General features: G+C 43.3%; 2 protein-coding genes across 2 annotated transcripts; both read left to right on the top strand.

Moving 5' to 3' along the window:
- Nucleotides 1-194: 194 nt before the first annotated feature.
- LOC134858547 (steroid 17-alpha-hydroxylase/17,20 lyase) lies at nucleotides 195-8,651 on the top strand. Its single transcript, XM_063874513.1, is given in 9 exon segments — nucleotides 195-630; nucleotides 717-855; nucleotides 1,282-1,517; nucleotides 2,498-2,584; nucleotides 3,388-3,606; nucleotides 6,392-6,442; nucleotides 6,444-6,562; nucleotides 6,777-6,880; nucleotides 8,269-8,651. Coding segments are annotated over 9 exon segments (1,593 nt in total). The 5' UTR covers nucleotides 195-276; the 3' UTR covers nucleotides 8,553-8,651.
- Nucleotides 8,652-10,495: 1,844 nt separating this feature from the next.
- On the top strand, nucleotides 10,496-17,075 carry LOC134859144 (zinc finger protein SNAI2-like). Its single transcript, XM_063875480.1, has 3 exons — nucleotides 10,496-10,680; nucleotides 13,406-14,197; nucleotides 15,712-17,075. The coding sequence occupies exons 1-3, from the start codon at nucleotides 10,602-10,604 to the stop codon at nucleotides 15,888-15,890; spliced, it is 1,050 nt and encodes a 349-aa protein (XP_063731550.1). The 5' UTR covers nucleotides 10,496-10,601; the 3' UTR covers nucleotides 15,891-17,075.
- Nucleotides 17,076-24,255: the final 7,180 nt, after the last annotated feature.

Below are 24,255 nucleotides of genomic sequence, written 5' to 3'. Positions count from 1 at the left end.
ACGTTTGTTTGATAGCATGAAAGGATCTGCAAAGCACTAGCAGGCAGGATCTGGGATCAGAGGCTGAACAGGCCTCCTCAGTGAGTCTTCTCTCCTCTCGGCTGACAGGGTCTGTGTTCTTGGTGTTTGCAAGGATTCAATGAATCAAGTGTGACCTTATCTTGTTTAGGTTGGCCCAGCCTTACACACTGCGAGTGAAGGCTGTGGCATTGAAGGAGTGTATAAAGGCGTGTGTGTGCAGCAGCTAGGGGCCTTCCTGAAGAGCTCCTCTCTGTGATGCCTGGCCTCCCCCTGTCAGGGCCCTCTGTTGTGGATATGGCTTGGTTCCTGTATCTGGGTGTGTTTTTGGTGGTGGGCCTGGTTCTGTTAGCTCTGCAGTTGAAGCTCAGGATGTCAGCACATGGCCCCCAGGAGCCCCCTCATCTCCCAGCACTCCCTCTGATCGGTAGTCTGCTCAGTCTGCGGAGCTCGCACCCCCCTCATGTGCTTTTTAAAGAACTGCAGCAGAAATATGGACAGACGTACTCTCTGATGCTGGGCTCCCACTGTGTCATCGTGGTCAACCAGCACACGCACGCCAAAGAAGTCCTGATGAAGAAGGGGAAGATATTCGCAGGAAGACCAAGAACTGTGGGTAAACCTCCTCTCCTTGTCTCCATGTTAGCAGCAGGAGTGATTCATGTTCTTCCTTTTCCATCCTGTGCTGTGTGATGAAGGTGACCACAGACGTTCTGACCAGAGATGGAAGAGACATTGCATTTGGAGACTACAGCGCTGCCTGGAGGTTCCACAGGAAGATCGTGCATGGAGCTCTGTGCATGTTCGGGGAGGGCTCTGCCTCCATCGAGAAGATCAGTGAGTACTGCCTCAAGACTCCTCTGTTACCATGACGCTGCAGACAGCTTTAATGATGAGTGTAATAGGAATTTAAAGGTTCAGTCCTTCCATGACTAAAACATGCCATCTCCCCTCTTTGTATCTCGACATACGGATGCTTTTGGTTTTATTTTTCTCCAAAAATAACGTTTTTCAAAAACGACTGATAATGAGCCATTTCATTATCCATATTCTATTTTCTGAAAACATCCCAAAACCAAAGGTATTCACTATACCACAAAAGAAGTCGAAGGAAACAGAACAAATTCTCATTTGAGAAGTTAGAAACATTTTCTAAATGTTGTTCAGAGTTAATAATTGCTTCTGTGGTTATTAGGTGTGTGTCCTGTGTCTGCTCTTTAGACAGTAAGCATTGTGATGGTGTGTGTCCTGTGTCCTGGTCAGTCCATGCACAGGCCCAGTCTCTGTGCTCCGTCCTGTCTGAGGCAGCAGCTGCTGGCCTGGCCCTGGACCTGTCTCCGGAGCTGACCCGGGCCGTCACCAACGTCATCTGTTCGCTGTGCTTCAGCTCCTCCTACAGCCGAGGAGACCAGGAGTTTGAGGACATGCTGCGCTACAGCCAGGGCATCGTGGACACGGTGGCCAAGGACAGCCTGGTGGACATCTTCCCCTGGTTACAGGTATACAGAAGGGACATTTAACCACATGTCATGTGACAATAAGCTAATAAATAAGAAGACAAAAGTAATGACAGAATATATGCATGAAGACATAAGAGGTGCACCATGGGTATTTTTCAACATCAGTGATCACTTTGGATGTTTGCTGTGCGCCAATATAATAAAATGTTGTGACCTGTCCACAATCTGAGGAGCAGTGAGTGACACCCACACACACACACACACACACACACACACACACACACACACACACACACACACACACACACACACACACACATACATACACATACACATACACACACACACACACACACACACACACACACACACACACACACACACACACACACACACACACACACACACACACACACACACACACACCATCGTAAATGTGTATTGTTGGTACAGAACACACATCATTTTACCCACATATTGTTATGTAATGTGATATCATTTTATTATCATCATTTTGATTGGGTGAGGATACCCATTAGCTATGGTTAGTTTCTTTCCTAGATTTCCAATGACATCATTTTGTAAACATGATTGTTTACTGCCTGCTCTTCCACCTTGTACAAAGTGCTTTGGCCATACTGTATTTTCGATATGGAAATGCCAATAAAAGGTTATTTGAATCTTAGAAAACCTAGCCTATTTTCATATGACCGCATTTCCCATAAATCCCATAGATACCTACTGTATGTCATAAAGCCTCTGGAGGAACAGTCCTCTCCAGGCTGCAAGGCCGTGAATAAGACTGCGTTTCCTTGAATCCGTCCGTTTGAAGTTAAAGAGTCATTTAAGCAACGGGCTATATTAACCCACTATGACCATCCAACCCATCCAGAGTCATATAACACGAATTCTGGGAAAACAAAAGGAGGGAGGGGAAACTGCAACATAGAGAAATATATCTACTCTATTATTATGAAATACCATGCTGTATATATGACTTCTGACTCTCTCTCTCACAGATTTTTCCAAATGCAGACCTGCGTCTTCTGAAGCAGTGTGTTTCCATCAGAGACAAACTCCTACAGAAGAAATATGATGAACACAAGGTACAGCTGGCCTCTGCATACTGATGCGTACAATCTGTCTCTAGTGGTAACAATGGTTAACATTTACAGGTGAGATAATCAAGCTGCCAACAAATACCCACAGTTTATACAATCGTTATGTAATTGTCACCGATAAAATAGGAAGAATAGAGAATGTTGCAGACTTTCAATGAGTTCAAATGAATCAGTTTTACACATTACTTTGACCTAAGTTATATATTTAAAAGTGTTAATATGGAGCTGACTCTGGGCCAAGAGTTTTGATCATTTGAAAAAAGAAAATGTATTTGAAAGTTCATATTTTGATATGCTTGGAAAAATACAGCGTGTTCAAACTTTGAGTAAATATTATTTTTATCATCTTTATTTTCAGTTACCTTTTATGATTGATTTTTTTTATTTCACTTATATTTTGATATTTCCTAATGAAGTCATAATGAGTGTGGTTTAAAACCTTTGTTCTCGTTCAGATTGTTTTTCACTTTTCCAAATCGTATATCTTATATTTTAGTAAGCGAAAAAAGATCAAATAAAAAAATAATGTAATCAATATTTTGGCCCATATTTAACACCTTACTGTTAAGAAATGTAGTTTGTTGCATTGCACCACGTTTCAGACCAATCAATTCAAAACTATTAGAGGCAACATGCTGAGTGACAGCATCACACTCATGTTGCAGGAGCAACGCGTGAGGAATCTGTGAGGAGCAGTCGGTCTCAACACGATGACCCCGGCTCACAACGATCATCGTTGATTGGTTATTATTGTGATATGTGAGTGTGTGTTCTGTACATTGACCCAGGCAGTCTACAGTGACCATGTGCAGAGGGACCTGCTGGACGCACTCCTGAGGGCCAAACGCAGTGCCGACAACAACAATACGGCAGAGATCAGTGCCGAGTCTGTGGGCCTCAGTGACGACCACCTCCTCATGACTGTGGGAGACATCTTTGGAGCCGGTGTGGAGACCACCACCACCGTGCTGAAATGGGCCATAGCCTACCTCGTCCATCACCCAGAGGTAGGAGGGGCGCAGCAGCACGCTCTGCCTTGGCTTTGAAGGGCTTTTTTTTCGTTCTCCATATATTGTGTCTTTGGCAGTCAAGTACCTGGACCTGTATTCCTCTGGCTAGGACACGCACACGCTCTGTCTGAATTCAGTTAGAGTCTGACTTAGTGTTCAAGTTAGCTTTTCTTTGACTTTTACTAAAATAACAGAAACAATGTACTAAACCAGGGGCTGCAGTTCCTCTGCAGTCCACTAGATGCTACTCTGACTCTATTCAAAGTAGGGGGAAGTCATTGTATTTCCATATTTCAGATCTTAATAGTTGTGTCCAGAGCTGTGAGAAGTATTCAGGGCTTGTACTTGAGTAAAGTAGAAGTACTCAGGTCTTGTACTTGAGTAAAGTAGAAGTACTCAGATCTTGTACTTGAGTAAAGTAGAAGTACTCAGGTCTTGTACTTGAGTAAAGTAGAAGTACTCAGATCTTGTACTTGAGTAAAGTAGAAGTACTCAGATCTTGTACTTGAGTAAAGTAGAAGTACTCAGATCTTTTACTTGAGTAAAATAGAAGTACTCAGGTCTTGTACTTGAGTAAAGTAGAAGTACTCAGATCTTGTACTTGAGTAAAATAGAAGTACTCAGGTCTTGTACTTGAGTAAAAGTAGAAGTACTCAGATCTTGTACTTGAGTAAAGTAGAAGTACTCAGCTCCTGTACTTGAGTAAAAGTAGAAGTACTCAGCTCCTGTACTTGAGTAAAAGTAGAAGTACTCAGATCTTTTACTTGAGTAAAATAGAAGTACTCAGGTCTTGTACTTGAGTAAAGTAGAAGTACTCAGATCTTGTACTTGAGTAAAATAGAAGTACTCAGGTCTTGTACTTGAGTAAAAGTAGAAGTACTCAGATCTTGTACTTGAGTAAAGTAGAAGTACTCAGATCTTGTACTTGAGTAAAGTAGAAGTACTCAGATCTTGTACTTGAGTAAAAGTAGAAGTACTCAGATCTTTTACTTGAGTAAAATAGAAGTACTCAGGTCTTGTACTTGAGTAAAGTAGAAGTACTCAGATCTTGTACTTGAGTAAAATAGAAGTACTCAGGTCTTGTACTTGAGTAAAAGTAGAAGTACTCAGATCTTGTACTTGAGTAAAGTAGAAGTACTCAGATCTTGTACTTGAGTAAAAGTAGAAGTACTCAGGTCTTGTACTTGAGTAAAGTAGAAGTACTCAGATCTTGTACTTGAGTAAAATAGAAGTACTCAGGTCTTGTACTTGAGTAAAAGTAGAAGTACTCAGATCTTGTACTTGAGTAAAGTAGAAGTACTCAGATCTTGTACTTGAGTAAAGTAGAAGTACTCAGATCTTGTACTTGAGTAAAAGTAGAAGTACTCAGGTCTTGTACTTGAGTAAAGTAGAAGTACTCAGATCTTGTACTTGAGTAAAATAGAAGTACTCAGGTCTTGTACTTGAGTAAAAGTAGAAGTACTCAGATCTTGTACTTGAGTAAAGTAGAAGTACTCAGATCGTGTACTTGAGTAAAGTAGAAGTACTCAGATCTTGTACTTGAATAAAGTAGAAGTACTCAGGTCTTGTACTTGAGTAAAAGTAGAAGTACTCAGATCTTGTACTTGAGTAAAGTAGAAGTACTCAGATCTTGTACTTGAGTAAAAGTAGAAGTACTCAGGTCTTGTACTTGAGTAAAAGTAGAAGTACTCAGGTCTTGTACTTGAGTAAAAGTAGAAGTACTCAGATCTTGTACTTGAGTAAAGTAGAAGTACTCAGATCTTGTACTTGAGTAAAAGTAGAAGTACTCAGGTCTTGTACTTGAGTAAAAGTAGAAGTACTCAGATCTTGTACTTGAGTGAAAGTAGAAGTACCCAGATCTTGTACTTGAGTAAAGTAGAAGTACTCAGGTCTTGTACTTGAGTAAAGTAGAAGTACTCAGGTCTTGTACTTGAGTAAAAGTAGAAGTACTCAGATCTTGTACTTGAGTAAATGTAGAAGTACTCAGATCTTGTACTTGAGTAAAAGTAGAAGTACTCAGATCTTGTACTTGAGTAAAGTAGAAGTACTCAGGTCTTGTACTTGAGTAAAAGTAGAAGTACTCAGGTCTTGTACTTGAGTAAAGTAGAAGTACTCAGGTCTTGTACTTGAGTAAAGTAGAAGTACCAGAGTGTAGGAATACTCTGTCACAGTAAAAGTATTCTAAATGTTCCTCCAGTGAAAGTAGAAAGTACTCAGATCTAAAGGTACTTAAAGTAGCGACAGTAAAAGTAGTCATAAGGGTTGATTATATTTACCACCATTAATCCAAATCTGTAAAGTAACTTGAAGTGATTAAATAAATGTGGTGGAGTGAAAGTACTCTGTTTACCTCCTTAAGTACAGTACTTGAGTAAGTGTGACTATGATTTAGTTGGGGCGACTGTGGCTGCAAGGTAGTGCAGTTGTCTTTCAACCAGAAGGTTGTGTGTGAAAGGTTGTTACCCAGAGCAAAAAGTGGGCTGAATGACATGTAGTATGTAGTAAGCGCTTTGAGGGGTCGAAAAGACTGGATAAACAGCTATATAAGTACAAGTCCATTTACCATTTAGTAAAACTTTAAAAACCCTGACATACAACACGCCTTCACACACACACACACACACACACACACACACACACACACACACACACACACACACACACACACACACACACACACACACACACACACACACACACACACACACACACCATTGTAAATGTGTATTGTTGGTACAGAACGTGGGTATTCATGACTGTGTGTGTATGTGTGTGGGTTCAGGTGCAGAGGCGTATCCAAGAGGAACTGGACAGAAAGGTGGGAGGGGACCGGCCCCCCCCAACTCACTGACAGAGGGAGCCTGCCCTACCTGGAAGCCACCATCAGGGAGGTATTACGGATCCGACCTGTGGCCCCTCTGCTCATCCCACATGTGGCCCTCAGTGAAACCAGGTACACTCACCCCCCTCCAACAGACAGGAAGAAAACAATGCGAGTGATCAACACCGCAGCAGTTTACTGACATATACTGATCACATGACTGCTCTGGATTCGTTATGGAGAATTGTGCTTAATATCCATCTTTACAAAGATATTTGTGTCAGGCACAGCCAGGCACAGCCAGGCACGCCTGCAAACACTGAACCACTGTGTATGATCTGTGCAGCATTGGGCCCTTCACCGTGAAGAAGGGGACCAGAGTCATCATCAACCTGTGGTCCCTGCACCACGATGAGAAGGAGTGGAAAAATCCCGAGCTCTTTGACCCTGGTGAGACGCCACTGTGTCCAATGTGTGCGATATCTGATCCAAGAACAGGATGCACTGAAGTCTGATTCAAGCTGTCGTTCAAGGTGCCTTTCTCATGCATGCTGGGAGAAAGCATTTGACAGATAATTACCGAACTCAACAAAGATCCAGATTTCTGACAATTCAAAGGATACAGCCTTCTCTAGTGTGGTTAATTAGGACACAGGGTGTAGAGCTAACATTAACTGTTCATTGGCTATCAACCACCTGGAGCAATGATAATATACTGGGATTAATAGTTTAAAGGTCTCCTATTATGCTATCTTTGACAATATACTATAGGGCCAAATCTGTACAAAACATGTCTCTGAAGTGTTTTGCTCAAAATCCCAAACAGATCCCCCATTGTAGCATGCCTCATCCCCCTCTATCTCAGCCCTGTTCCTGAAGTGCTGATTCTGTGACTGTAGCTTTAAATGAACTAGCGGCTGCTGGCCACGCCCCTTTGAACTGCTGCTGCTGGCCACGCCCATTTGAAGCTGCTGCTGGCCACGCCCCTTTGGAGCTGCTGCTGGCCACGCCCCTTTGGAGCATTATGATCTCTCCTCTGAAGAGAGAAGTTCCTACCGGGAGAAACTCAGCTAAACGCTGCAGTGATTAAACGCCATATTATGTTCAAACCACATCCAGCATTATCTCTGAAACAGTCTGGAGCTCAAACGTTTCTCTCTCGGTTTACCACAAGGACAGAACCTTTATATGACAAACAATCTCTCCAGTACAGCGTTAGCTCTGAGTGTTAGCGATGCTTGCAAATGTAAACACAGACCATATTACTTCCAGAACAGAGTGGTTTCAGCTCGCTGACTGACGTGGATGGGACGTTGCCAGGAGTTCAATGTAGCCAGCCCACATTTCCGCTACTATGTCATAAGGACAGCAAATCTGGATCAGCTCGTTTGAACCCAGTTTTTAGACATGTGGGTAAGGAGGAAAAGACAGAGGGTTGTATTTTCTGACACTTTGTGATTCTCCTTACACACCAGGGACACATATTTATGTAGAAAACACATCAAAAAGTGCATTTGCATAATAAAACCTAGTGTCTACAGATTGAGTGTCAATGGAATGTCATTGTTAGTGCTCACAGTTCCGAAATAAAAGCCTAGTTGCTCAGGATAATCTAGATGTCATCGTACAGGGATCAATTCAGCCTAATTAAAAACTTTAATGAAATATATTATGTCAACAGATTTCACATAACTGTGTTAGGTGAGTTGAAAGCAATATTATTAAGTTAAAAAGGTTTAACTTATTATTATTGCTTTCAACTCACCTAATACTAATACGGTTCTGTGAACATTGTGTGAGCCAAGAGTTGGTTGAACCCTGCTTATGTTCCTCTGCAGCTCGCTTCCTGAACAGTGAGGGCACAGGGGTGAGCGTCCCGTCCAGCAGCTACCTGCCATTCGGTGCGGGGGTCAGGGTGTGTCTAGGCGAGGCCTTGGCTAAGATGGAGCTCTTCCTCTTCCTGTCGTGGATCCTGCAGCGCTTCTCCCTCTCAGTCCCCACAGGACACTCTCTTCCCAGTCTCGAGGGAAAGTTTGGCGTGGTCCTCCAGCCGGCCCGGTACAAGGTGACCGCCACTCCCAGAGCGGGCTGGGAGTGTGACGGCGGCCATGTGTCCATTTAGGACCTGACAGTCTTCTCTACCGAGCATCATCATGCAGATCATGAAGCGGACATTTACTATCATCTCTTTGTATGCGTGACATCGTTTTTTTCTTCCCAATCCAACACAATCTGTTTCCTTCTTTATTCATAAATGATTTTCAGGTCTAATAAATAAACATTTTTCTATTCCTGTGAATACTTCACTGAATAATCTACATGTCTACACTAATGGTTTAATATTCAATAGGGAACACAGTATTCCTGTAGCTCCAACAAAGGTTGGGGAAAACACATTTATTCTGCAGATTATTTCAATTATCTTTTAGGTATCCATGTGTGTAAGGGGTTTTCCAACTTCTGTGACCAAAGGTTAGCGTAAAGGTGACCTCTTAGCAACAGCATGATAAGTAGAGAAAAGTGAAGCAAGAACAGCCTGTGTTGATTGAACTCAACCTATGGGAGAGTTTGACTCAAAATAAGTTACAAGGAACCATGAGCACTCATGAGTGGAGGAACGCCTCCTGTACTGAGCTGTGTCCTTATTACATTACATGTCACTTGTGAGACGCTTTCATCCAAAGCGACTTACATACATTAAATCCTGTGGAATACTAAGGGAAAGTGTCTTGCCAAGGGACACAGCGACATGCTGACTGCTGTGGGACTGGAACCTGATCCGAAGATCGGCGCACTATCCCGCTGTGCCACATCCTCGCCTTACAAAACATATAGCCCAGAGCTATGTCTCTTATAAAATTGCCTTTTCAAATTCCTAAAAGCAAACTGAGCACAGCATCTTGCCACTCCGAGCACTCACAGACTGTAATGGCAAATTTGATGTTCTAATGTCTTTTACTCCACTACATTTATTTAATACATAAATACTACTATTAAAACTTTAGTTACTTTACAGATCTGGATGAATGATGGTAAATATAATCCCTTAAATCAGACTGTAGTTCACCTGCAGTAAATCCAGCAGCTACCCTGCAGTATACAAAGCCATTCAAACTAGCTGCACCTTTACCAGCTCTGAGAACACTTTAATGATCAATCATTATAAAACATATCAGAGATATTATTCTGAAATGGACCAATCAGACAATGACTACTTTTACTGTCGCTACTTTAAGTACATTTAGAGGAGAGTACTTTCTACTTTCACTGGAGGAACATTTAGAATACTTTCACTGTGACAGAGTATTCCTACACTCTGGTACTTCTACTTTACTCAAGTACAAGACCTGAGTACTTCTACTTTACTCAAGTACAAGATCTGAGTACTTCTACTTTACTCAAGTACAAGACCTGAGTACTTCTACTTTACTCAAGTACAAGATCTGAGTACTTCTACTTAACTCAAGTACAAGACCTGAGTACTTCTACTTAACTCAAGTACAAGACCTGAGTACTTCTACTTTACTCAAGAACAAGATCTGAGTACTTCTACTTTACTCAAGTACAAGATCTGAGTACTTCTACTTTACTCAAGTACAAGATCTGAGTACTTCTACTTTATTCAAGAACAAGATCTGAGTACTTCTACTTTATTCAAGTACAAGATCTGAGTACTTCTACTTTACTCAAGTACAAGATCTGAGTACTTCTACTTTACTCAAGTACAAGATCTGAGCACGTGTCCCACCTCTGCTGACAGACAGAGAGAGAAGCAGATCGCTCATTATGGTTTCTCTGTAGTTAATACAGCTCACTGTTTGTCTTAACTGCTTTTTTCTCATTCTTATTTATGTCACAAATGCATGATACCATTCTGAGTTGTTCATACACCTGTTGTGTTGGGGTATGCTGATTGACACTCAGAGCCCGCCCGCTGCACTTGTCCTCTCATTCTCATTGGTTGGACATGGTGTGTATAGAAGTTCCCCCGTGCGACCCTTAGCTCACACCTGACCAGCGGGAGAGAGCGCATGGCCGCAGGGGAGAAGACACGCGCCGCTGTGAGCCAGCACCGGGCCCCGCTGCCCCGGTACCAGATACCCGCCCTCTGCCTCCGACACTCTCCGGGACCCGCTGCCCCGGTACCCATTACCCGGCCGCTGGAGCCAACATGCCGCGCTCTTTCTTGGTGAAGAAACAGCACAGCTGCAAGAGAGCCAACTATGGAAGACAGGAGTCCAGCGCTGAGGGTAATGGTATCATTCTTTCATTGTATTGCTTCAATGCAGGCATTTGAAATTAGTTTAGGTAAAAGTTGTAACATTTGTTGTGCCAGAAGAATAATCACGTGTCATCCTGTAATACTTTATGTAGATTTGACCGAGGTTTTACAGTGAAGTCTTGGCTCCTGATGATCCTACTAAATATTTTAAACCAACACTTTTCAGTAACTCTTTTCAACACGCTGAACAAGGGCTGCATACGGGACATGACTGTTTTGTCTTACACACAAAATGCAGTTTTGTGTTTAGCAGGTGCAAAATCTCCAGGTCCTTGAGAGACCATAAGGGCCCCATTAAGCCACCTCAAGAGCCCATGTAGCCCCCTCCAGGCTCCTAATAAGTCCGTCCTTCAGCCAACTTCCTTTATTGCCAGCAGAATGGGACGAAGGATGCCGAGCAGAAAATAAAAGTGAACTCAAATGTAGTTTAAAGGGAAATATGCAGCAGTGTAAACTCACTTGGTCAACTTGGTTTCACTTTTGGCTTGAAGTACTTGGCACGTCCAAGGACTGAGTCACATTTTATGTTGTATTGCGTGTGTTGTGTGTATTGTCATACTGCTCTCTGTTTTCAGACCTTTTGAGTGATTTAGGATGATAACAAAGCCTCTGAAACCTTGTTTTCAGACATAAAGTGTTGTCTTTAAATTAAATAGTCAGGAATAAATAAGCAACAACTCACTTTTTGTACATTACTTATTTTATATAGACACTGACAATTTATATTGTAAGCCCTATGTTCTTGGGGTCTGTTTTCATTTGGATTTTAACTATTTCAATTTGGCTTCTACTCTGTGATACTTTGTCTCTCTTTGAAATGACAACCCAAAATATATTTTGTTCATCTCTGACACCTATATGTACGGTGGCTGGCGCTACAACTGCCCAAAACACTTCAATTAGGAGACACCCACTGTATCTTCAGAAACGATGCAATTACAAAAGCACAAATGCGCAAAAACAAATGAAGAAACATCTTCACCAACCTAACAACACATGCAACATTTAGAAAACACCACCAACTTTTTTGATATGAGTTTAATTTTAAAAGTTAAACTGCTCAAAGAAAGGCTGCAGACACAATAGGGGAGAGTGGGGAAAGATGAACCAGGAAGTTTACCCTCCCCCTGTATCTAGGGAACTGTGCACATTTGCTGTCATGTGACCATACATTCAGGAAGCACAATAACCCATGTTTAGCTTTTTTCTAGTTTCAACATGTCAGGTATATTACTGTTCTGTCAAAGAAAAAGTTTCCAGGTCATAAAATATGTATCATACATGTTGCATGTTAGCAAGGTGTAAAACCAGGTGAATCATTTAGCTAGAGATTAGCATGAAGGACTAAGATAGACAGCTCTCTTCAAAACAAAGTGACTGGGGCAAAGTGGTTCAACTTATCCCCCCCCCATGAAGCACTGAAGTTAGGTTGCCTTAGTATAAAATGGTATCTCAGTGTAGTTTTACACAACTGATGTGTTTTTGATGTTCTAAATTTGTAGAAAGGCTATCATGCCAAGAATGTCCCAGAGAAAGACTGAGGAGATGGAGAAAGCAGACACTGATGGGGGGGCTGGAGAACCCATCAGAGCAGTGGTTAAAGACAGAGATACTGACAGGTCCACCCTGCGTAGGGACATAAAGAGGAAGAAGGACAGGAAGTGAAGACAGTACAGTGGAACAGCAGAGGCAGAGAGGGTCTTCACTCAGGAGAGAGAAGGAGCTTCAGACCAGATCAAAAAACTGCTGACCAGTTCCATGGCCTTACTCCAAAGAAATCTGTGAACTGGCTTTGAATTACAGAAACAACTTTCCTGAAGCAAACAACTCTTGAAAAGTCAATTGGTCAGTTTACTCCCAGATGGCTTAATGTGCCCCCTGACTCAGATCAATTTATCCAGTCATATTTGCGTGGCCCTTTGTGATAGAAGCATTATTATCATGTTGATTGACAGAAGACATCCTGAAGAAAAGGTTGTTGTTGTCATTTGACTTCCTTCTATTTTCTGCTTGCCTAGAGGACACCATAGGTAAACATTGCCTCATGTTACCCCACTCTCCCCTCGCTGCAAATAAAAATAAGCTGCAAGATGCAGGTCTTTGTTTATGTTCAGGGATTCAAAGCTGGCAAACTGTCACTGTTGTTGGAAAAATACCTAAGATGTAAGTTTTATTGGTTTATTTTAACAATATCAATTCCCATATTATCGAAGATCTGCTGTAAACTTGATAGCTAATGTATATTTCAACTTTATAAAGTTGAAATATATTGACAAAACACACTGACTCTGCCAACAGAGACAGTTGTCCAGCTTTATAATCCTGAATGTCACCAAGCGCTCCAGTCCCAGCTGTGTGTGTCACTTTTTAGTGTCCCCTGGTTTCCGTTGTGTTGGCTTCTTGCAGTGTTTTGTATTTGCAGCGTTTGGTTTCCACAGCTTTTAGTAAACGCTGCTCATGTGTTCAAAGTTTCATCTTGTTGTCAAGTTGGTGAAGATATTTCTTCCTTTGCATGTGTTTTGGCACATTGTTGTTTTATATATATAAAGTTTTTGAAAGGGCAGTGTGTTTATCCTAGTGAAACTGTTTCGGGTTCCTGTGAGATGTTTGCCGCCATCGGCCATCGTACTTATAAGCATTAAAATAACTAATTCTGTAAGTCTATATGTAATTATCACTCAGACATTTTGTAGCTAGAGTTAAAGGGTTGACAATAAGCCATGTTTGTTTGCCTGTGTGTGTGTGTGTGTGTGTGTGTGTGTGTGGGTGTGTGTGTGTGTGTGTGTGTGTGTGTGTGTGTGTGTGTGTGTGTGTGTGTGTGTGTGTGTGTGTGTGTGTGTGTGTGTGTGTGTGTGTGTGTGTGTGTGTGTGTGTGTGTGTGTGTGTGTGTGTGTATTCCATAGAGCCCCCCTGCAGCACCCATGAAGACTATCTGCTGCACAATGACCCCCACCATTGTCCAGGCCCACGCCTCTGGCTGCAGCAGAGAGCCCTCTCCTGTCCTCCTGTGTCTCCATCCTCACCAAACACCTGCCCTCTCTCCTCTTTGGGCCCCTCTACACACACTCACAGCAGAAGTCCTGCCGATGCCTACCAACCAGCTGAGTCCTGTAGCAAAGGGAACCTGGGACTGCAGTGTGTCACAGGAGACCACAGGAAGAGACAGAGCCTCGCCACCTCACCCCTCCCTCTCCTGGTGTTCTTTCCAACCCCCCCTCCCGGCAGCAGTAGCCAACAGAGCTTTGAGTGTTCGGACTGTCATAGAGAATACTCGAGCTTCTCGGGCCTGGCCAAACACAAGCAGCTCCGGTGTGAGTGGAGCAGCAAGAAGTTCTTCAGCTGCAAGTACTGTGAGAAGGAGTATGTCAGTCTGGGAGCCCTCAAGATGCACATCAGGACACACACTCTGCCCTGTGTGTGTAAACTCTGTGGCAAGGCCTTCTCCAGACCGTGGCTGCTCCAGGGACACATCCGAACACACACAGGTCAGTGAAACACACACATTCACAACTAAAAGGTTTGTCTTTTATATATTTATCAGTCTCAGACATGCATGTGACATGGGTTCACCCATTCAGATACAGTCTGTGAAACTGTCCCCCCCCCCCCTCCTCAGAGTGTTGAGTGTGCCGTGTAATTTGTAGTCACATATTAAAGTTACGGTAAGTTCAATTTTCCCTCCAATAAGGTCTAGGGGAAAATGGACACAGTAACACACAGCAACACACTCAGTTGAGAGTCAAACATATTTATTCTTACAAAAACAATACTGCAAACAAATGTTCTTTCAGTGAGGGGGAGGAGGATTTTACGATGATTTATGATTTTATCTACGTTATGAAATGTACAGGGTACCCCAAACTTATCTAAATCCCCACCTCCCACCACACAAACATTTAACAATACTAACAAACAAGGTCACAGAATAATCAACAAATCTATCAAAGATCACAAAGAGGCTCTCGAGTCAGCAGCAGGTCTGAGAGAGGACATGCTTCCTCCATTGCCTCCTTTATGACCGGCCCTGGCTGCTGATAGGCCAGCTGAGGGTGAGGTTATCTAATCAGCCGTCAGTAATCAGTTGCGGAGGCAGGTTCTGATCAGCTGCTGATTACCTGGAGTGAAGAAAAGAGGGAAAAGAGAAAAGAGCAGGAGGAGGGAAAAACTACAAACAAGCTCAGCCAGGTAACAACCGGGCTCTCTTGATTGCCTACGCACATGCACGCTCTCTCTCTCTCTCTCTCTCTCTCTCTCTCTCTCTCTCTCTCTCTCTCTCTCTCTCTCTCTCTCTCTCTCTGTTTTAAACGCATTATTATCTGTTCACCAAAGTCGGGCATCCATTAATCGTCGTCTGACCCTGGTGGAGAGGAGGGTATGGAGAGCCTTACCTGAGATCCACGTCAGGGACCTCAAGTACTTAATGAATTGCATTTACGTGTACATCTAAAAACTACTGATAAAGACACCACAATGTTAGATATATGTGAAATGTGCTCTATAGCCCTCTCTGTCGTAGGTCCACAAACATGCACTCAACAATAGAGGACAGACTGGTGGGGGTGGATTTTGGCAAAAAAGAAGCGTGACAGGGACACTGGCCTTTTACAAAAGGCACATTACTTCTAAACGCATTCACTTACCATTGCCTTTTGGATGTTTCTATAGGTGAAATATTAAAAGTTGTTATTCAATATCATCTTTAATAATCCAATACCACAACAGAGTCTGAAAATGATCAGCAAATTGAGAAAACAGCACTGAGTTAGAGGAAGTGAGTCTGCTGATGGACTGAGGGAGAGAAGACTCCGGTGTGTGTGTATGGGAGAGCCACAGAAGTCACATTCAAGTTGCCGGAGAGAAAACATACGTTCTTGTCACATGTCTTGTCTTGTATGTTGTCAATTGGCTAACCTAACTTCTGGAACAGCTGGGTTAAAGGCCGACCAGGAAAAGGAAACAGCCATCATCCCTGACATGAATCTATGTGTGCATTCTGCAGGAGAGAAGCCGTTCTCCTGCCTCCACTGCAGCAGAGCTTTTGCTGACCGGTCTAACCTGCGGGCGCACCTCCAAACCCACTCTGAAGTGAAGAAATACCAGTGTGCACGCTGCTTCAAGACCTTCTCCAGGATCTCACTCTTAGCCAAGCACCAGGAGGCGGGCTGTGCCCGGTCCTGATAGCCTGGGATCTCAGCAGGCTCTTTGGAACTGTCTCCAGACCTGCTGGCAGTATGACCAGTGGAACATGCGGTGTCGTGTGGTCACACTTTGTTGATGACAGCCTTCTTTTACACCAACCACTGTTCAGAAGAAATGTTGGGACTACATTGTGTATTCAGTCACCTGCAGCAGGTGTGTATGTCTCCATAAGTAACACATCATGTTTAGGGTTGACAGTGTTGCACAGAGTGAGTCAGCATATTTTGAAATAGATATGATGTTGTTTGCTCTCGTTGCCTAGTAACAGGGATGTTAGAACACCATCCAACTGGATCCATCTTCATCGTCATCGACACATGCGTTTTCAACATCTGGACTACCTTTGTTGTAAATCTTTTTAATTTACACATGATCCTCCCCGTTAACTGGGGGTTTCTTTGGAAGTTTTTCCTTGTCCGAAGTGAAGGTTACCATTATGTTAATATAGCCCTACAATACTAGCACTAACAATGAGTGGTGCGTGATCAGGATCAGCTCACAGTGACGGCTCATGCTGTGACGGTGAAAGCAGTGTGCCCTCTGCATGGATGTCTGTGTTACTACATGTGTTGTCACTAAAACAAGATGGCTCTTTGTTTGTTTATCTTGCTTCCTGTGGTGCTTATTGTCAGCTTTCTCCGATGTCATTACAAAGATATAGGAGAAAACACAGCAGCACAGTCTCACTGTCCCAGTATCTGTCTGGCTCCATGTTCCTGTTAGTGAGGGAGTGCACCGGTACAGTCTAGACTCTAGACTGCCGTAGTGCCATTTGTTATTTAGGCCAAGATGTAGACAAAACCCCCGGCCAGGCAGTCTTGTTGGCTGCGTTCAGGTTCTGGTAGTACAACTTAAACATCAATCTCAATGTTCTTTGAAGTATGGGCTGCACCTTAAAGGAACAAACAGATGTAGGAAGGTTTACATGTCCTGTTACCTCAGCTAGTGTGCCCAGTATCTGGGGGAGAGGCAGCACATCATTGAATCAAATCTATATTGTTGTATATGCTGTTTCATAAACTTGTTCTGTTTTTGCAAATACATGCTTTTTGTTTGAACTCATTCTAAAGTGAGTGACTCAAATTATAAACACTTCTTAAAAGTATGCAAACTATACCTGTTCTGGTAAAACGGAGAACCACAAAAATCTCCTATCCAGCATTTCAACACAGCAACTCTGAGGAAGTTATAACCGTTGGTCCTATTTACAAACTAACCCTAGTTTCTATGCACTTCAATGTAACTCACAGGCAACATAACGCACTTTAAAGGTCTCCTATTATGCTATCTTTGACAATATACTATCGGGCCAACTCTGTACAAAACATGTCTCTGAAGTGTTTTGCTTAAAATCCCAAACAGATCCCCCATTGTAGCATGCCTCATCCCCCTCTATTTCAGCCCTGTTCCTGAAGTGCTGATTCTGTGACTGTAGCTTTAAATGAACTAGCTGCTGCTGGCCACGCCCCTTTGGAGCTGCTGACCACGCCCCTTTGGAGCTGCTGCTGACCACGCCCCTTTGAAGCAGCTGCTGACCACGCCCCTTTGAGCTGAGCCAAGCTGCTGCTGGCCACGCCCCTTTGGAGCTGCTGCTGGCCACGCCCCTTTGAAGCTGCTGCTGACCACGCCCCTTTGAGCTGCTGCTGGCCACGCCCCTTTATAGCATTATGATCTCTCTGAACAGAGTTTTCTACCAGAAGAAACTCAGCTAAACGCTGCCGGGATTAAACTGAAACAGTCTGGAGCTCAAACGTTTCTCCTTCGCGGGTTTACCACAAGGACAGAACCTTTATATAACACATAGTTTCTCCAGAACAGTGTTAGCTCTGAGTGTTAGCGATGCTTGCTAATGTAAACACAGACCATATTACTTCCAGAACAGAGTGGATTCAGCTCAGGACTGTATATGGGGGATGATAGGTTGGGATGTGTCAAGTGGGCGAGTTCAATGTAAAGCTAGCCCACATTTTCCTTATTATGTCATAAGGACAGCAAATCTGGATCAGCTCGTTTGAACCCCCGTTTTTAGAGATGTGGGTAAGGAGAGGGTTGTATTTTTGTGAAATACTTCGTGAGTCTTCTTACACATACATATTTATGTATAAAAGACATCATAAAGTGCATTTTGCATGAGAGGGGACCTTTAACTGACAGGGAAAATGATCAGTCAATTATCAATACGTTATCACTCACAGTCTATGCTGTATTCAGTGTGGTGACATTGTACCGTATAATAAAAAGATGATACAAGTTTTTCCAGCAGCATCAAACACACTGCCTTGCACCTGTAGGGAGTGTGAGCACCTGTTGTTTGCCCACCCCAAATGCCTCTATTATGATGTCATGGAATGATATGAACAGTAACTGTCTGTGGAACAAGGGCTAAATATTCCCCACCAGTCAGCCAGGTTCACTTCCAATACACACAGACGCTATTTTGGATAGTGCAGGCCTATAAATACATGGAGAGCTGTTATATTAGGCTCCATCTCACCGTGTGTGTGTGTGTGTGTGAGATAAGGGAACATTTCACTTTGATGTAAGTGAAGAGGTTTGTTTCTATGTTTCGTGAAATTGCTTCTGTTTTATGTACGTAGTAAAAGCCTCTCCTGCTCTGCTGATATTAGTCATTCTCTCCATACTTTCTGGATTCTGATTACCCTTCTGTGTATTTAGTTTTGTCTTCTCTTTTACTCCTTGTTCGTTCGTCATCGTCTTTCCCTAGAGTCTGTTCCCTGTGGCATGTCCTAGTCTTCCCTCCCATGTCCTCCTGCGTCCCTTGGTTTGTCATCGTTTTTATTTGCTACTTTTTTCTGTTTTTTTGTACCTTGCCTTTGTGTTTTGTTAACAGCTTTCATTTAATAAAAATGGCTAAGACTGTTTTCGAGCAGCCCAAAGGGCCATCCTCCAGCCACAAACCCCTTCTTAGGATCCCGCCTGGCCCGCGGAACATTCAACAGGCTCATAAGAGGCGCAAGGCCACGCTACCAGCCCATTCTCCTACAGTCAAGCCTCCTGCAGCCATGCTTCCGGCTCAAACTTAGGCCTTAGCAGCCGCGTTCCCGGCTGCAGCTCCGGCCCTAGCCGCCATGTTTTCAGGCCAAGCCCTGGCCGCCATGATTCCAAGCCCAGCCTCGCCTCTCCTGCCGACTCCAGCCCCACCTGCCCTGTTTTCGGCCTGGCCGACTCCATCCTCTCCTGTCTCGTCGCGGTTCCCGCCGACTTCTGGTCCTGTCCTGTTGAGGGTCCTGCCGAAACCTGTTCTGCCGGGGATCTAGCCGACACCAGGTCCTGCTCCGGTGGGGGCCCTGCCATCACCTGTTCCGATGGGGATCCCGCCAACTTTTGCTTCTGTTCCGTTCGGGGTCCTGCCATTGCCTGTTCCGTTGGGGCTCTTGCCAACATCTGGTCCTGTTCCTTTGGGGGTCCCGCCGACCCATGTCCCTGTCCAGTTGGGGACCTCGCCGACTCCTGTCCCTTCCCGGTCGGGGGCCTCGTCGACCCATGTCCCTTCCCAGTCGGGGGCCTCGCCGACTCCTGTCCCTTTCCAGTCGGAGGTCCCGCCGGCCCCTGCCCCTGTCCAGTTAGTGGTCCACCTACTGAATTAAAAAAAAGAACATTCTGACAGTACATAGCACCAACATTAAGGAAATTTGTGTTTGGTATGTAACTTCTTGAATTTATATAGGCAAATAAGAGAATAGAAAAATAGAGTAAAACAAAATACAAAACAAAAATGGCAGTTGTGGTAGAAGAACAGGGGACTAAGATGAGTTAGTGGTCAAAGGCTATGGTGAAGAGGTGAGTTTTTAATGCAGATTTGAAGATGTCCAGGGTGGCAGCATTGCGGATCTCTGCAGGAAGAGCGTTCCAGAGAGTGGGGGCCGCAATACTAAACGCCATCACCAACGGTTCGGAGGCGAGTGCAGGGAATAGAGAGAAGCCTGTTTACGAGGACCGCAGACTCCGTGTAGGGGGTGTAGGGATTGAGGAGGTCTGATAGATAATGTGGAGCGAGACCATGGAGAGACTTGTAGGTGAGGAGGAGGGTTTTGAAAGTGATTCGGGACTTGATCGGGAGCCAGTGAAGGTGGATGAGGGTGAGGGTGATGTGCTGCCATGATTTGGTGCAGGTGAGAACTCTGGCGGCAGAGTTGCGGACATACTGGAGTCTCTCCAGGGTTTTGCTGGGAACCCCGGAGAGGACCCCATTGCATTAGTCCAATCGGGACGTGATGAAGGCATGTATGAGTGTTTCTGCTACAGAGTCGCAGAATGAAGGCCGGAGTCGGGAGATGTTTTTAAGATGATAGAAAGCAGATTTAGTGACCGATTTGATGTGAGCCTGGAAGGAGAGGATTGTGTCCAGGATGACCCCCAGGTTGTGGACTTCAGGGGATGGAGCGATGGAGCAGCCGTCCACGGAGAGGAGCAGATCTCCAACCTTCCGGAGTTGTGACATTGATGTATCAATGCTTCTAGGCAATAAATCTAATAACGCTGGAAATCGTGCGACATTTGTGAGGACCATGCATTTGTGCATCTGGGTAGAGCGCCGTTGGCAGTATGAATCAGGCGCCTGATCGTCAGCACCCGGGGGAACCAGAAGCTAAAAACAAGAGTCAGTACAAACAGCAAAAACAGCTGTTTGGCATTGGCAGAGAACATTTGGCAATTTTTTCACCAGCAAAACCCACATACCCAGCTTTGCTGCTCCTCCAACAAATGCATGTTCCTCCCAGATGTGGCACCATTTAAAGGGAACTAAACGCAGCGGAATAAGATTTAATAAGATTTATTGCCAAGAAGCATAAGCTACCAAACACATATTTCCTTACTTGTTGTACTGTGTTATATTGATCTTTGTTAATACATTATAATACTGCAACTAATCCCATTTTTTTTTTAAATGCAAGATTAATCTGATTACATATTTTTTTAAGGAACTGTAAGGGAATACAGCCTGATTATATAATTCCGTTACATGTAATCTGTTACTCCCCAAGCCGGCATATGGGCTTACTGTGGCTGCTGTCTAGGCCTACAGGTAGTAAAAACATTTGTCTTCCATCTGGTGCATACTCAGTAGCAGCGTGAGCTCCTTTTAATATGTTCGATAAGTGAGAGAGAAATGGCTGACTGGTTGTGGTGGACAGAGACAGACAGCAGAGATGGAGCTGGATATATCCTCGCTGTGGAAAGTAGCTCAGGGAGGCGCTAACATTTCCAACCATGCCAAACCAAGCCTCTTTTTCCACCACAACTGTGTGTGTGTGTGTGTGTGTGTGTGTGTGTGTGTGTGTGTGGTGTGTGTGTGTGTGTGTGTGTGTGTGTGTGTGTGTGTGTGTGTGTATATATTGCAAGCCTGACACATTGTAAAATTAAATCTATTAAAGCGTTGTATACAGGTAGATAGTTTGTGTCATTATATTGGAACTTATGGGTCCAAGGTACTCAGAGTGCTGTCTTAGAAATAAAACCCATTTCTTTTTCTTTAGAGTTTTTCTTCCTAGACTGGTAAAACAAGGGGCAGGGGGTTCTGACATGTAACCTATATTTGTCACTCAACGCGAAACAATATAAACCTCCTGGTGCCCAGTTTGAAACATCATGATACACAACTACAACATCTTCAGTGTTTTTCATTTTATTTCAGGGGAACAGAAAGATAATTTGCTACAAAACATCCTAACTGTGTTTTAATAGAACCCCAAGGAGATCTTCATCATCATCATCATCATCATCATCATCACCATGATCACCATCATCACCATCATCATCATCATCATCACCATCATCACCATCATCACCATCATCATCTCCAGCAGCAAGCACTTCTTATTGGTATTCTAATGCATTACAGTGAGACGTGAACCTGCTGCTTTAGCGTGCCTGTTGTGAAAACGATGGTCTGGCTGAACATAAAACGCTCTTCTTTTATAACGGGTACGAAAATGTTACCGACCAGTTATGTTCAGTTTTGGTGTTTGGAGGTAACGGATTGGCAATGGTTCACTTTTCACTTCGGTGGTCCTACATTTCCCATAATTCAGCTTGTAACAACAGGATTTCTTTATCAACCTCATCAACATGTTTTATGAGTTCAAGCTGCAGCCTGATGAAGTGAAGTAGATTCTGTTTCAAACCTCTGAGCCATCACAGTGCAGGAACATCTGGGGCTGTGGGGAAAGGGTGGTAAAAGCAGCTTGAAATTAACTTAACACAAAAAGTAAGAAATTTGTGTTTGGTAGCTTAATTTTTGCTGTATTCAATGCTTCTTGCCAATAAATCGTATACCTTTGGAAAGCCTGTTTTCTTACCTTTCAAATGGTGCCCTGTTTGTGAGGAACATGCATTTGTGGGAGGAGCAGCAGAGCTGAGTATGTGGGTTGTGCCCATGAAAAATGTGACAAATCTCCTCTGCCAAACAGCTTTTTCTGCTGTTGACTCTTTTGGTGTTGTTTGGTGGATTGATGATTGAAGTCTGATGAAACCAGACATATTGGCAACAATTTTGGATCATAGGGTCAGTATGTAGACGACACAGAGAACATTACTGCACCAATAGATTATGGCCTGCAGTCCTGACCTCCACCACATTGAACACTTGTGGGATCAGCTGGGGCACTGTTGTCCGTGCCAGAGTGACCAACACAACCACGCTTGGCTGACTTGGGACAAATACTGGTTGAAGAATGGGGTGGCGTCCCACAGCAGTGATCAGGCTGCAGACCAGCAGAGGAGGTTGTGGCTGTGTATGGTTCTTCCACACGTTACTCAGGCTGCTTGTTGAATGAATACATTGTTTTAAAAATAAATAGTTGCCAATATGTCTGGTTTCATCAGACTTCAATCATCCAATCCACCAAACAACACCAAAAGAGTCAACAGCAGAACAAGCTGTTTGGAAGAGGAGATTTGTCACATTTTTCATGGGCGCAACCCACATACTCAGCTCTGCTGCTCCTCCCACAAATGCATGTTCCTCACAAACAGGGCACCATTTGAAAGGGAAATAAACAGGCTTTCCAACGATAGAAGATTTATTGCCAAGAAGCATTGTTACATTGAAGAAATAATCTATCAAACACACATTTCCTTACTTTTTGTGTTAAGTTTATAAATATTGAATAAACAACAATATTATCCAAGCATATGATGACAGCCACACGACACAAACTTCGATCAAAGATGGTAGTTTTAGAAATGAGCTGAGTCTGTGTAGTTCCACTCAGATTCCAGTGAACAGGTTTGCCATGCAGCTTAATGTTTGCTGCAGTCTGAAGAGGAGGAAGGGTTACAGCGACTGATGAGGAGGTTTCTGAAGCAGTGCTGTAACAGTGTTCGTACACCTCTATGTCTGCTTCACATGTGGAAAGTGTTTGTGATCAACCAAAACCTGGGCAGGGGTCCACAGCCACACACACCTGCAGCTACAGCAGGCTTTAAAGAGCTTTAGTGATGAGCAGTCACCATTCACAACAGACGCAGACATTGTTACAGCCTGTGTTCAGCTGGAAAGTCACAAAGAAGAAGAGTAACAGGTAACACAATAAGAACCCATTATCCTGCTACAGAGTAAAGAATGTTACAAACACTTACAAAAGATTGCTATTATATCATGAATATAACAAAATCAAATCAGAAATGGTAATAGTATAGGAGGTTTGGAAACCTATTTAAATATAAAGACTTCTATCTTTATATTTGTAAGATATGTAATAAAATAAAGGGGAATAGTGCAGGAGAAAAATAATTTGCATTTACTGATAAGTCAATCAGTTTCTTTTGAGTTTTCCAAAAGAAACTGAAGAGTTAATTTTTATTCACTGCAAAGAGATTTGGTCTATGACTGTATTTCATGAATGCACGAAGAGTCTGGTGGAAAATGAAGAAAGAAGAAAGCTGGTGAACGAGATTAAACAGTCCGAACGCACCTTTGATTCCACTTTCTTCACGCTGTGTTTATGTTTATGATTTATGTAGCAGCTGTAATTGAAACTGCCATCATGAATTTCCATTCTGTCCGACAGTTGTCACTACCCGATTTACATGGTCCACCATATTTCACAGCTGCGTACGGCAACTCAAATAGGACGTCAAGACGAACGCCCAATTTGCATTGCGCAAGTCATAAATGTAATCTGATACATCTGCAAATCTGACAAGATGAAGAATTTAGCAATAATTGTCAAATAAGAAAAATTCTGATTTAATAACAGAGTTAGAACTTTTTTATGGAAAATATTTAATGTAATTGTTTTTAATTTGAAATAAAATGAAAGACATTCACAGTCCCCTATTATGCCAAATGCACTTTTTGATGTCCTTTATACATAACTGT

The sequence above is a fragment of the Eleginops maclovinus genome, chromosome 22, assembly GCF_036324505.1.
Source record: "Eleginops maclovinus isolate JMC-PN-2008 ecotype Puerto Natales chromosome 22, JC_Emac_rtc_rv5, whole genome shotgun sequence".
Classification (NCBI taxonomy): domain Eukaryota; kingdom Metazoa; phylum Chordata; class Actinopteri; order Perciformes; family Eleginopidae; genus Eleginops; species Eleginops maclovinus.
Note: the sequence above shows the minus strand (reverse complement) of the source record. Positions and strands in the feature narration are given on the sequence as shown.